Raw genomic sequence first — 12,389 nt, forward strand, 5'->3', positions numbered from 1 at the left:
GGGATCCCCCACCCACTATCTCCACCTCGCCTCAGTATATAGCTACTGCCAGTTTTTGTCTAGCCCCCACGCCCTGGGGCAGACTGCAGTATCAGACTACTCTGCAACCTCCAGTACCTGTTTGCCTTCTGCTAGGCCTGCGGCTTTCCAAACTGGAGCTCTGCGGCTCCTCTGCCTTTCCCCAGCCCTGCTTCGCTGAGGTACCCTGTCTCTAGCTCCCTGCAGCCAGGCCCATCTCTCTCTACAAACAGAGAGAGTCTGTTGAGCTCCTGGCTCCCAGCCTCTTATATACAGGCCAGCTGGGGCCTGATTGGGGCGTGGCCCAGCTGCGGCTACTTCCCCAATCAGCCTAGCAGCTTTTTCCCCTGCAACAGCCCTCTCCCAGGGCTGTCTTTAAACCCCGCAGGGCAGGAGAGGGTGACCACCCCGCTACACTCCCCCACAACCTTCAACCTTGAAGGACAGTGGATCAAGGAAGCAGTCTGGGACTCCTCTCACAGGTCTAAAAAGAGAGTGAGAAAGTCCCCCAGCAAGCCTAGGGGTAGCTGTAAGCAATTGCCATCTCACTCAATATACTCAACACTGCTGACATTGAGACCATGTGGCACCCACGCCTCATGGTGACCGTCAGTATCTGACCAATGGACCCTTTTTGCACGGCACCAAATCGTCATCACCAGAAGATAAGGGCAAACACCCTAGAAAGATATTTGCGGTACGTGAGTCAACCTCAGTACTGTCAGCAACAGGAGTCTACCTGGCACTGGAGAGACCGGTGATGGTTTCCTCTCCCCTCTGGCAATGACACCGGGATGATTGGTACTGGTGGAATTCTGTCAGACCAGAGACCTCCGCATTCTAGAGGCATCCAAGTCTTCACTTCTCCATACTGACATCATGGCACTGAGCCTTTGCCAGGCATGGGGGATATCATCACAATCTTGCCATGCCCCTCCACTATCTAGTGAGGGGTTGGACAGTGAGCCAGAGGAGATCTCACAGTACTCCTTGCAAGCTCCATATGAGAACCACTGTCAATAGGGTCCAAGAATGTACTTGCAGATGACATCACCACCATTTTGGTATGGCCACCCACGAATATCTCCACCAGGCCCTATGCCACCACAATGCCCATACTGGGACCCTTGGATGGCACATCGACAGCTAGCCTTGCGAGCATCAAGCATCACCCAACAACCTTCCTGGCATGCTCCTTCAGCCACAGCATTTAGGGCCTCAGAGCCTCAAGAAATGGAGGAACAAGAAGCTGACACACAGTAAGATATAACACCTAAGCCTGTATCCTCTTCTTCCCTGGACAAAGTGGTCATGCCTTCACCACCATCAATGCAGATGACTTCTGTCTGTTTCAGGAGCTGGCGAAAAGAGTAGCAGATGTCTTCCACATACGACTGGAGGAAGTCAAGGACATACACTACCAGCTCATTGATATCCTCTACTCTTCAGATTCCCTGAAGATTGCCCTCCCAATTAATGAAGCCATCTTAGACCCAGCTAAAATGGTGTGGCTAACCTCAGCATTGGTAGTCCTGACATGCAAGCATGCAGGCAAGAAATATGTCCCCACAAAGGAATCAGAGTTCCTTTTCTCCCACCGCTACCCAACATTTTGGTGGAAGCCATGAATTTCCATGGCCAAGAGCACAATTCCAGGCCAATGCCCTACAACAAAAATTGAAAGTGCCTTGATCTCTTTGGCAGGAAGGTGTATTCCTTGGCCACCTTACAATTCCGTGTTGCCAACTATCAGACACTCATGGTAAAATACAATTACATTAAGTACAATAAGCTGAATGACTTTATTGATAAGCTGCCAGAGAGTCATTGGGAATCCTTCAAAACCATCATTCAGGAGGGACAACTAGTGGCAAAAACATCACTACAGTTGGCCCTCGATACCACTGAAACGGCAGCCAGATCTATCTCCACTGCTGTGGTGATGAAACAGGTGTCATGGCTCCACGTGTAAGGATTTCTGAAGAAGGTGCAGACCACGGTAGATCTCCCCTTTGAGGGTGTGAAGCTCTTTACAGAGAAGACTGATGCCTCCCTTCATAACTTGAAGGATTCCAGGGCCACTCTCAGGTCACTGGGAATCTATACACTGGAGCAAAAGTGAAGCTTTAGCCCCCCAATCCCAGCACAGGCCATATACAACTCAATTCCCATCACAGCGCCATTATGAGCTGCAGTGGAAAAAAAAGGAAAATTCCCAAAATGCAAGCTGCACGGTCCACAATCGTTGACCCAGCCCCCTACCTCTAAGCATCACTTTAGATGGGCAGGTCAAGGTGTTGCAAGACAACTCCCCACAAATGACTATGCTTATGCATGCATTTAGCCACTATTTTGCAGCGTTCTGCAGTGCCTGGGAGTGCATAACGTCAGATAGATGGGTCTTAGAGATCATCCAATCTGGATACTCCACGCACTTCACCTCTCTACCCCTTCCACAACACCCTTTCTTGTCCCTCTTTTGGAACTCTTCTCACAAGAGTCTACTATGAAAGGAGGTAGGTTGACTGCTCCAGTTAGGAGCTATAGAGCCAGTATCTCAAAATCTGTGAGGCAAGGGGTTCTTCTCTTGTTACTTCCTAATACTCAAAAGAAAGAGAGATTGGAGACCCCTACTGGACCTCAGAGCTCTCATCAAGTTTATCAAAGCTCAGAAGTTCAAGATGGTTACATTATCAACGATTATTCCATCACTGGAACAGGGAGACTGTTTTCAGCTCTCGACCTACAGGATGCCTGCTTTCACATTTCAATACTACTGACTCTCAGATGATTTCTCATATTCTCTCTGGGACATGACTATTACCAACACGGAGTCCCCCCCCTTCAGACTCTCATTGGCCCTGAGAGTATTTTCAAGTGTTCTCTCAGTGGTAGCCTGTTAGTGGCATATGCCAGACTCCATATGCGATGCCTTCAACTATTGTTCAGTTCAGTTTACAGACTGAACAGGGACAGGGTGGATAGGGTGGAGAAACCTCTGTCACTACCAGGATCATCAACTCCTTAGACTGGTGGAAGGACCCAGCCAAAGTGTGAAAAGGGATCCCCTTCTTGCACATGTCACCATTGTTGCTCCTTACTACTGAGTCATGCACTTAAACAGCCTCACTACTAAGGCAAATGGTCACTTACAGAGATATCTCTACATATCAATCTCCTTGAACTGAGGGTGGTCAGGAATGCCTATGCTCATTTCTTCCTGCTGATACCAGTATCTCATACAAAGATCCCAACAGACAACATAGCCTGCATGTACTACATCAAACGCTGGGGCGTGGGAGGTTTCCCTCCATATGTGTGGAGGAGGGGAGCACCCTGTTGGGAGCGGTGCCAGGTCTGTAGCAAGCCCGGCAGGGCAGCTCGCGTCCTTCCCTGCCTGCCAACCAGAGCGGCGCGGAGCCCTCCTGGCAGGCGGCATGGTGAGCGCCCCGCTGAAGGAAGCCCTGGCGGCCCCCCTTCTCTCTCTCCCCCCCGCTAGCCGGGGCACGCACTCCGCTGCCCGGGGCATGTCTGCAGGGCTGAGAGTCCCCCTGCACCCGCACTCCGTCCTCCCCGCAGGTTTTGGTTTTTTTTCTTCCCTTCGCCGCTCTAGCTGGCCCGCAGGTTTGTTTGTTTTGGTTTTTTCCCCTTCGCTGCTCCGGCCGCCCCACAGGTTTTTGGGTTTTTTTTCCCCCTTCGCCGCTCCAGCCACCCCGCAGGTTTTTTTTTTCTTCCCTTTGCCGCTCTGGCCGCCCAACAGGTTTTTTTTTTTTTTTTTGCCTTTTTTTTTTTTTTTTGCTTGGGGTGGCAAAAAAACCAGAGCCAGCCCTGGCTCCTGGGAGGAGGAGAGACAGGGCCAGGCCTTGGGGAAGGGGAGGAATGGGGCCGTGGGGGCGCACGAGCCATGAGCTGTTTGGCGGGGGCGGGGAATCATTGCAGAGCCACCAATCAAGGAAGTTTTTCTGCCTCGAGTTGCTGATCAGTGTGGCTGGTGTAGTGGGCAGTGCTGTTTAGGTGTTCTTTGGCCACCAGCCAATCAGCGAGGGGAATTCTGCTCCTGGAGAAGGGGCTGAGTGACCCCACAGGTGCAGCTCCGCCTCCTTCTCCTACCTGCTTCTCCTGGGCAGCAGGCTGCTTTCTGTGGCTCTGCAGCTGAGCAGCTCCCAGCCTCGCTTCAACCTCTCACCCAACTTAAGGCAGCCAGTAGCAGCAGCTGAGCTGGTAAGTATATTTCAAAGAGGTTCTTTGGAGGTGGACTGAAACCCCTTCCCAGGTGGCTGTGCTGAGAGCTGGCACCTGGCTGCTGGCGGGGTGGCTGTCTGCATGGTGGGGGGCACCAGCTGCCACCCAACTCTCTGCATTTGGCAGGAGGCTCAGCTAGAGGCATCTCCAAAAACATCCCCTGCACCCCTGCAACACAGAGAGACAGAGAGTACCAGCCCCTGCCGGGCAGCTGGACCAGGACGGGCATGGGGGGGGGGGCATCTCCTGGTCATGGGGGTGGGGAGTAGGAAAGGAAAACTGAGGCTATCAGGGGAAACCGTCATAGCAGTGCAATCTCTGCCTTGGGGTGTGGATGGAATTGTCTCCCAAGGGAAGGCTAGAACTATCTGCTGTTGTAGTAATGTGTTTAGTCCATGTGCTCTGGCAAACACAAGTCCAGGCACCGTGTTGGGGGAGAGGGAGGAGATAGGAAAAGGAAACTGAAGCTATCAGGGGAAACTGTCCTAGCAGTGCAATCTTTGCCTTGGGGTGTGGATGGAATTGTCTCCCAAGGGAAGGGCTAGTGATCATGTTGGGGTGGGGGGGGGAGCATTGCTGAGTCCTGGGGTTGAGTAATTCTCTGGTGATGGGCATTGAATTGCTAATTGTCATTCGCTTGCTGCACAATGGCTGGTGATGGTTGTTTAACATCCACCCAACCATTTGGTCAAGTGCCTGGGGAGTTGCCTTCTGGGCTACTCCCAAACGTGTAGCATATTTCATTCACACCATACAGTACAATCTCATAACTTTATACACTTTAATGATATACATATTTTGCCAGAACAGTGGGATTCAGCAAATGATAACCTTTCCCATAATACCTTACATGGCATGCTTTATATGAAATATAAAAAATATGTACAAATGATGAATATGGGGCTTGCAGTGCATAGCATGCCGCTCCCCCGAGGTATAGAGCAGTGGCTCTCAAACTTTTGTACTGGTGGCCCCTTTCACATAGCAAGCCTCTGAGTGTGATTCCCCCTTATAAATTAAAAACACTTTATATATATTTAACACCATTATCAATGCTGGAGGCATTTGGGGTGGAGGTTGACAGCTTGTGACCTCCCAAGTAATAACCTTGTGACCCCCTGACGGGTCCCGACCCCCAGTCTGAGAACCCCTGGTATAGAGTGTCACAGCTAGAAACTCCAAGGCTTGGGACTTTTAAAAGGAGACTGGACAAAACATGCAGTAAGGATCAGCTCTGCATTGGCAGGGAGATGGACTGAGCCAGGATGATTGCAGAGGGCTTTTTCCCCCGTAACTTCTATAATTCCATTCCACTCTCCTGGGAGTACAAATTCTGGTACTAAATACCTGGTGCCTGGATCCCCTATTGCCTTGCACTGGGATTGGGAATTAGTGCCCTGACATGCAACTCCTCCTGTTGTGCCAGTGTAGATCCTGCTATTTGCAGGTGCCCTTGTGTTTAGCTGAACCTTTGGACTCAGTCCCTGAGTGTATCCCCACTAAACTGAGAACTAAACTGACACTTCTGTACTATCCGGCTGTGTGGATCCCAGTGTGCTTGTACTGTGAATTTTTGGCATGCACATGTGGCTATATTTATCTCATTGTTCTGGTAGTGCTACTTCCTTGGTGTGATGATGGCATTATGGTAAGATGAATCCTGAAAATAGTGTCCTGGTGTGATGGTGGTCATTCTGTGCTGTTCATGTGAATCTTGCATTTTTGTATGCTGTGTTGTTGTAGCCCTGTTGTTCCCAGGAAATTAGAGCGACAAAAGGTGAGTGAGGTAATATCTTTTGAGTAACTTTTGTTGGTGAGAGAAAGAGAGAAGCTTTGGAGCTTTCACAGAGTTCTTCTTCCTGAAGAAGAGTTCTGTGAAAGCTCAAAAGCTTGTCTCTCTCACCAACAGAAGCTGGTCCAATAAAATATATTACCTCACCCACCTTTTTTCTCTAATGTTATAAATATGCTGAAAACAGCCTCCCCCCAAACTGGCAGAGGTGCTCGGAGGAGGGGGCGGGGAGGAACGAGCAGTGGGCGAAAAGAGGAGCGGAGTGGGGGTGGAGCCTAGGGAGGGCACCCACCAGCAAAACCAAAAGTCAGCACCTATGCCTCCAGCCTCCTGCCATGAGTACCCCATGACCTGAGCCCACACACCCAGCCCCCTGCCCTGACTCCTGCACCCCCACACATACTCAGCCCCCCATGCCCTGACTCCTGCACGCCTCTCCACATTCCCACCCCCACCCTGAGCACCAAATGGGAGCTCCTGCATCCCTCACACCAAACAGGAGCTGCCCAGGTAAGCACTCCACATCCCCATCCCTGAGCCCCCTCCCTCAGTAACTCTAAATCCACTATTGGCTATCACATTACTTGGGCTGGGGATACTGTGTCAGCTGACCCCAACAGTCTCCAACCTCCCTGGGCAGTACAGCAGACATGCCCCTGCCTACTAGCTCCTCTCCACTCCCTAGCCCACCCACTACTTGCTCCCCACTGCTTAAGGCTTACTATTAAAAATGGTTGCTTGCCCCCCACCTCCCCACCCCCCCAAGGCTTTTCTGGCAGCCCTGTTGCCAGGTATCCAGTGTTAGACTGGAAACTCCAGTAGAAAACGGGACCAGAGTGTCCTGCTAGCAGTGCTGACTGGAAAGTAGAAGTCCAGTTACAGGAGTAACCACATTAGCCTCCGCTCCTCCCACTCCCAACACCCACCCCAGAGGTCAGGAAGAGAACCTGTCCTGCTGCTGTGGGAGGAGGGGCAGCTCAGTGCAGAGAGAGAAGAAGAGAATGGGCTAGAACCAGGTGGGCGGTGGGGGGGCAGAATAAAACATTCATACATTGTGTTTACAGCATCATTCTTCATACTAGTCTTGCTTCAGATAAGTAATTTGTATGTTACATAGCAAGCATTAATGTGAGTAACTTACTCAACCAAACCACTTTGTGTAGCTATTGTTAATAAAACCTGTGCAGCTATGTCTGTGTCAAAGACAATTTTGTGTGTCGATCTCCGGTCTTTTACAATCATTCCCTGGGGGGGCCCACAAATATGTTTGGCGCCGGGCCCACAAAAAGTTAATCTGTCCCCGGCGGCGGCCAGTACGTCCCTTGGCCTGCGCCGCTTCCTGCCTCCCATTGGCCTGGAGCAGTGAACCGCGGCCAGTGGGAGCCGCGATCGGCCGAACCTGCGGACGTGGCAGGTAAACAAACTGGCCCGGCTCGCCAGGGGCTTTCCCTACACAAGCGGCACCCCAAGTTTGGGAAACACTGCTGTACAGGATAATTAAAGTCTCATTCTGTGAATAATGTCCTCATGGGTGCTTCACTTCAGGTGACTTTGAAGCAATACTCCCCAACGAAAGTGCGTGCTTTTGAGCCCCATCTAAGACTGTTTGTAGAACTGCAGTACCAAAGAGGGTGACTGCTCTAGAGGCATGTACTAAAATATTATGCTGTAAGAAGGTATGGACCAAAGTCCACATGGTAGCTTTGCATATTTCTGCAATGGATGTGTTCTTCATCAGGGCTATGGAAGTAGATTGTGATTTAGTAGAATGCGCTATAACTAAGGCTGCGAGTCTATCATGTATATCATGGAAGTCACGGATTCCATGTCTTTCCATGACCTCCATGACTTCTGCAGCAGCTGGTGCTGGCACAGGAGCTGCCTGGCTCAGGCAGCCCCTGAGCCAGCAGCAGCAGTTTGGGTGTGTGGGAGGGGGCTAAGGGCAGGGATTTGGGGGATGTGCTTACCTGGCTTGGGGCGTCCCCCTGCAGCTCCTAGGGGCGGGGGGGTGGTCTCCGTGCTGCGTGCTGCCGGCACCTGCAAGCCCTGCCCCTGCAGCTCCCATTGACTGCGTTTCCTGGCCAATGGGAGCTGGGGAAGGCAGCACTTGTGGCGGGAGCAGGAGAAGAGCTCCTGCCCTGGTTCCTGCCTCTGCTGCCTAGGAGCTGCAGGGACGCGGAGCCAGGTAGGAAACCCCTGCCAGCCCCACCAACCCTCCCTACCCCAGTACCAGCAGGGGTCCCGGGTCACCTCCCCCAGCATCTGCGGTGTCCCCAGACCCCCCCCCCCCCACACAGAGCACCCACGACCCCCGTCCAAGTTTTAGTCATGGTGGGTATTTTTAGTAAAAGTCATGGACAAGTCATGGGCCCATGAATTTTTGTTTATGACCCATGTCCTGTCCATGACTTTTACAAAAATACCCATGACCATATAGCTATAACCATAGGAGGGGGCTGGACATTAGCAGCCTTGTAGCAAGAGGGGATACAAGCACAAACCCATTTGGAGAGAGCCTTTGGGTCAAAACAGGGACCACTTTAATACTGGCCATGAAAGAGACAAACAGTCCTCAAGGCTTTAGTCCTTTCCAAATAGAAAGCCAACATTCTCCTGACATCCCAGGTGTGAAGAGTGGCATCTTCCCTAGTCAGATGAAATTTAAAATGAAAACTGACAGCTGAATGACCTGATTGATATGAAAGTCTGAGGTTACCTTGGGCAAAAAATAGAGATGTGGCTGGTGAGGAAAGCAAGGATTTTAGAAATAGTATAGGGAGTGCAGCAACAAGATTTAGTGAGAAAGTGGATGTGATAAAAAAGGAAAGAGAAGAGTCATAGGAGCTTCAGAGGTGTGATCTCAATCTGTCCACAGTGATGGAGAAGTGCAGCAAAGAACAGGGTTTAGGAGAAAATATGGACAGTTCAGATTTTGTTTTAGTTTAAGGAAGTAACATCCATGAGGAGATATTAGAGGACTAGCAAGAGATGCGAGACTGGCCAGGAAGAGAGAGGTCAATGGTGGACAGGTACATTTGAGAAATGTCAGCATAGCAGTGAATATGGCTGTGGTACACATAAAAACCTAAATAAACATTGAGTAAATCTGTGCAGTTTTCCTTGAAATAACAAAACATAGATTCTGTTAGTTTGCATCTGTTACTTTCAGTAATGTGCACAGGACCATTGTTCATTTTTATAATCATCTGTCCCATTGTCTGTTATATTCCTAACATATTTATTTTTTTCTATATTTAGTTATCACAATTTTTTGTTTTGTTTTATTGTTTGTTTGTTTGTTTAGGTAGAATCTGTGTTGAGACAAGGACTTACTATATTAACTTGGTCATCTCTGACATTGGACAGTTTTTTCCAAGAAGTTGATGAAGTTATGAATATGTTTAAGCAGCTTTTGAAAAAGGTATGTATATTTGCCAAATTAATTAAAATGACATTTTTTGAAGAAATTTCAAATACACTTTCATTTGATATTTGAATTTTTTCACAACAAAAAAAAACCAACTTGTGCTCAGTTAATAATTTGATTTCTATTCGTATGTAAGAAACTTCTTAGTTAAGATTAATATTAAATTCTTAAAATTTAGTGATAACCTTTTGCAACATTGAAATATGTCTGATTTTTTAAAGCAAATGTTGTTCACGTGCATTTCTTTTGGAAGAATGATAAGGTCCTAGTAGTTTCTCCATATTTACATCCCTGCTACCACCCTTAAAGCCTAGATTTTAGCCTCTTTTCTTCCAGTTGACTTTGTATCAGGTCTCACTATTGTTTGTGACTAGCACTCTGATTGCTTGTCATAACGGGTCTCTAATTTTTGTCAGTGCCCTCCCCTTCAGGTTTGAAGAGCAAGGTAAGTATTTCTTATTTCTCAGACCACTACTGGGGTAATTGTGCAGGTCTACAGAGGCAACTGCATACTCCTCCGCTGCCCTTTCTAGGCTCCTCCTGCTGGACATGGCCAATACTGCACTATCCCTAGTCATTGCCTTCATTGGTGAATGAGAAGTATCTTCAGCTCTCCTTCTGGAATACTTCTTCTCTAAATCCTTTTCCTCCATGCTGAGAACTGCTTTGATAACCTTGCCTAATGTTGAGGAATTCCAACTTTTTGTCTAAGCCATTAAGAACAACTTAGGAACCCCGAATTTCCCAGTTGTATTCCAGCAGCTATTGAAGCTTCCTCCTCTCCAACAACTCTATTCATTGGCCTTGCCTGCATCTGTTATAGAAAAGAAGTCAGTTCAAGTGGAAGAGTGTGCAAAATCACATGACACTATCAGTTCTTCAGGTGGTTGCAGATGTGTATTCCACTCAGGCAGGGCCGGCTTTAGGCACTGCGGGGCCCAATTCGAAAGAGCTGCTGCCGAAGACAGCAGTGGGACTTCGGCGGCAGCTCAATTGGCTGCCGGTGCCTTCGGCGGCACGGCGGTGGAGGGTCCTTCTTCCGTGGCAGCAATTGAGCTGCCGCCGAAGACAGCAGCGGGACTTCAGCGGCAGCGCTATTGGCTGGCGGTGCCTTCGATGGCACATTGGCGGAGGGTTCTTAGGGACATTGCGGGGCCCTCTTAGGGGTGCGGGGCCCGATTCAGGGGAATCGGGTGAATCACCCTAAAGCTGGCCCTGCACTCAGGTATGTGTGCACCTAATGCACAGAAGCCAGAGAATTTTGCTTAGCAGTACTTGTAGGGGTGGCACTCATGCCTTCTGGACGCATAGCCCCTCCCCTGGCAATTTAAGAGCAGCATTGCCCCAATCATCCTCACTGCCCATGGCTTGAGTTGGAATGCTCAGTGTGATTTTTACCTTATGCTGTTTCACAGAGTTTTTTGTATATTGTTGTTAGTTGTAGTTAGTTTAGTGGTGCCTATAGTTTAGTTTATTAAAAATGGTTGGATAGGATTTTGCCTGGTGTGATGCCCTCGCCAGCATTTAAACATTGTCCATCATGTGGGGTAGTTAGCGCTGATAATGCCCCCCCACACACACACACAATGTTTATTGTGCCTTTGGGAAGGGCCCATTAAAGAAAAGTCCTTCATCGGCAAGTCATTCAAAAAGAAAAACACAGGTGGACAGAGACTTATATTTGAAGCAGCACCATCAGGAGCAGGCCATGAAGCCTGTTCCAGCACTGGTGATCTCTGCAGATTGTCAGGCCCCTCAGAGGGCATCTGAGCTGGCACAGGCTGTTGTTAGGCCAAATTCATATTCTTCTCCCCCACAGAAAAAAAAGAAACAGTTCTTCCTCTGGTTCTCCTAGAAAAATTTATCACAAAATGGACTGGGGCCATTCCATAAGAACATAGAACATAAGAACGGCCGTACCGGGTCAGACTGAAGGTCCATCTAGCCCAGTATCCTGTCTACCGACAGTGGTCAATGCCAGGTGCCCCCGAGGGAGTGAACCTAACAGGCAATGATCAAGTGATCTCTCTCCTGCCATCCATCTCCATCCTCTGACAAACAGAGGCTAGGGACACCATTCCTTATCCGTCCTGGCTTATAGCCATTTATGGACTTAACCACCATGAATTTATCCAGTTCTCTTTTAAATGCTGTTATAGTCCTAGCCTTCACAACCTCCTCAGGTAAGGAGTTCCACAAGTTGACTGTGCACTGCGTGAAGAAGAACTTCTTTTTATTTGTTTTAAACCTGAACTGGGAGATATTCCTCCTCCACTTCCAAGAGGAGTGCAGACCTACATTATGATTCATCCCGCATGCACCATAGAGCAGGGCTATTTGCTCTCCAGTGCAGAGGTGACTGGACTCTACCATTGACTCAGGTACCATCCGTAGGGCTTCCTCTGAGTCCAGTACCAACAACTTCAGTGTCAGCACTGACTGTTTACACACCAGTGGTGTATCAGGCTGCATCGGACTTGCTTTGCCTGGCTGTTCCTGACCCTCCACTAATTGAGGAATGTTCAGCTGTGGAGGCTTCTTCAGTGTCCTTGGTGCTGTCTGGACTGGTTGCAGACCTTATTATTGGAATCTCTTTTGCACCTCTTCCAATTCAGGGTGCAGAGTTGAGGTCATCTGCCTTTTCGGTACTGAGAGACTTGTCAACACAGCTATTATCTTCTGTGCCAATGATGATCCCGGTGCACACTGCATCTATGGGTCCAGTGCCAGCTTTGACTTTGGCACCAATGTCTGCTTCGGTACTGAGTGTGAGTATGAGGCCTGTGTTAGTGGTTAAAGCACCAACTGATTTACCGTTGTCAGTACCGATGCATCCTGTAGGCTGGACTTTGGATAAGGCTGGATGTTTGTTGGACTGGTGGCTCCTTCATTGCCTATGGACTACTCTGG

General features: G+C 49.2%; 1 protein-coding gene across 1 annotated transcript in view; it reads left to right on the plus strand.

The window, feature by feature from the left end:
* DNAH8 (dynein axonemal heavy chain 8) overlaps nt 1-12,389 on the plus strand; it is a 594,173-nt gene that overhangs the window by 192,387 nt on the left and 389,397 nt on the right. The window contains exon 21 of the mRNA XM_045010583.1: nt 9,357-9,473. Within this exon, the coding sequence (XP_044866518.1) occupies nt 9,357-9,473 (117 nt within the window). The remainder of the gene's footprint in view (nt 1-9,356; nt 9,474-12,389) is intronic.

Source organism: Mauremys mutica, chromosome 3 (assembly GCF_020497125.1).
Source record: "Mauremys mutica isolate MM-2020 ecotype Southern chromosome 3, ASM2049712v1, whole genome shotgun sequence".
NCBI lineage: Eukaryota > Metazoa > Chordata > Testudines > Geoemydidae > Mauremys > Mauremys mutica.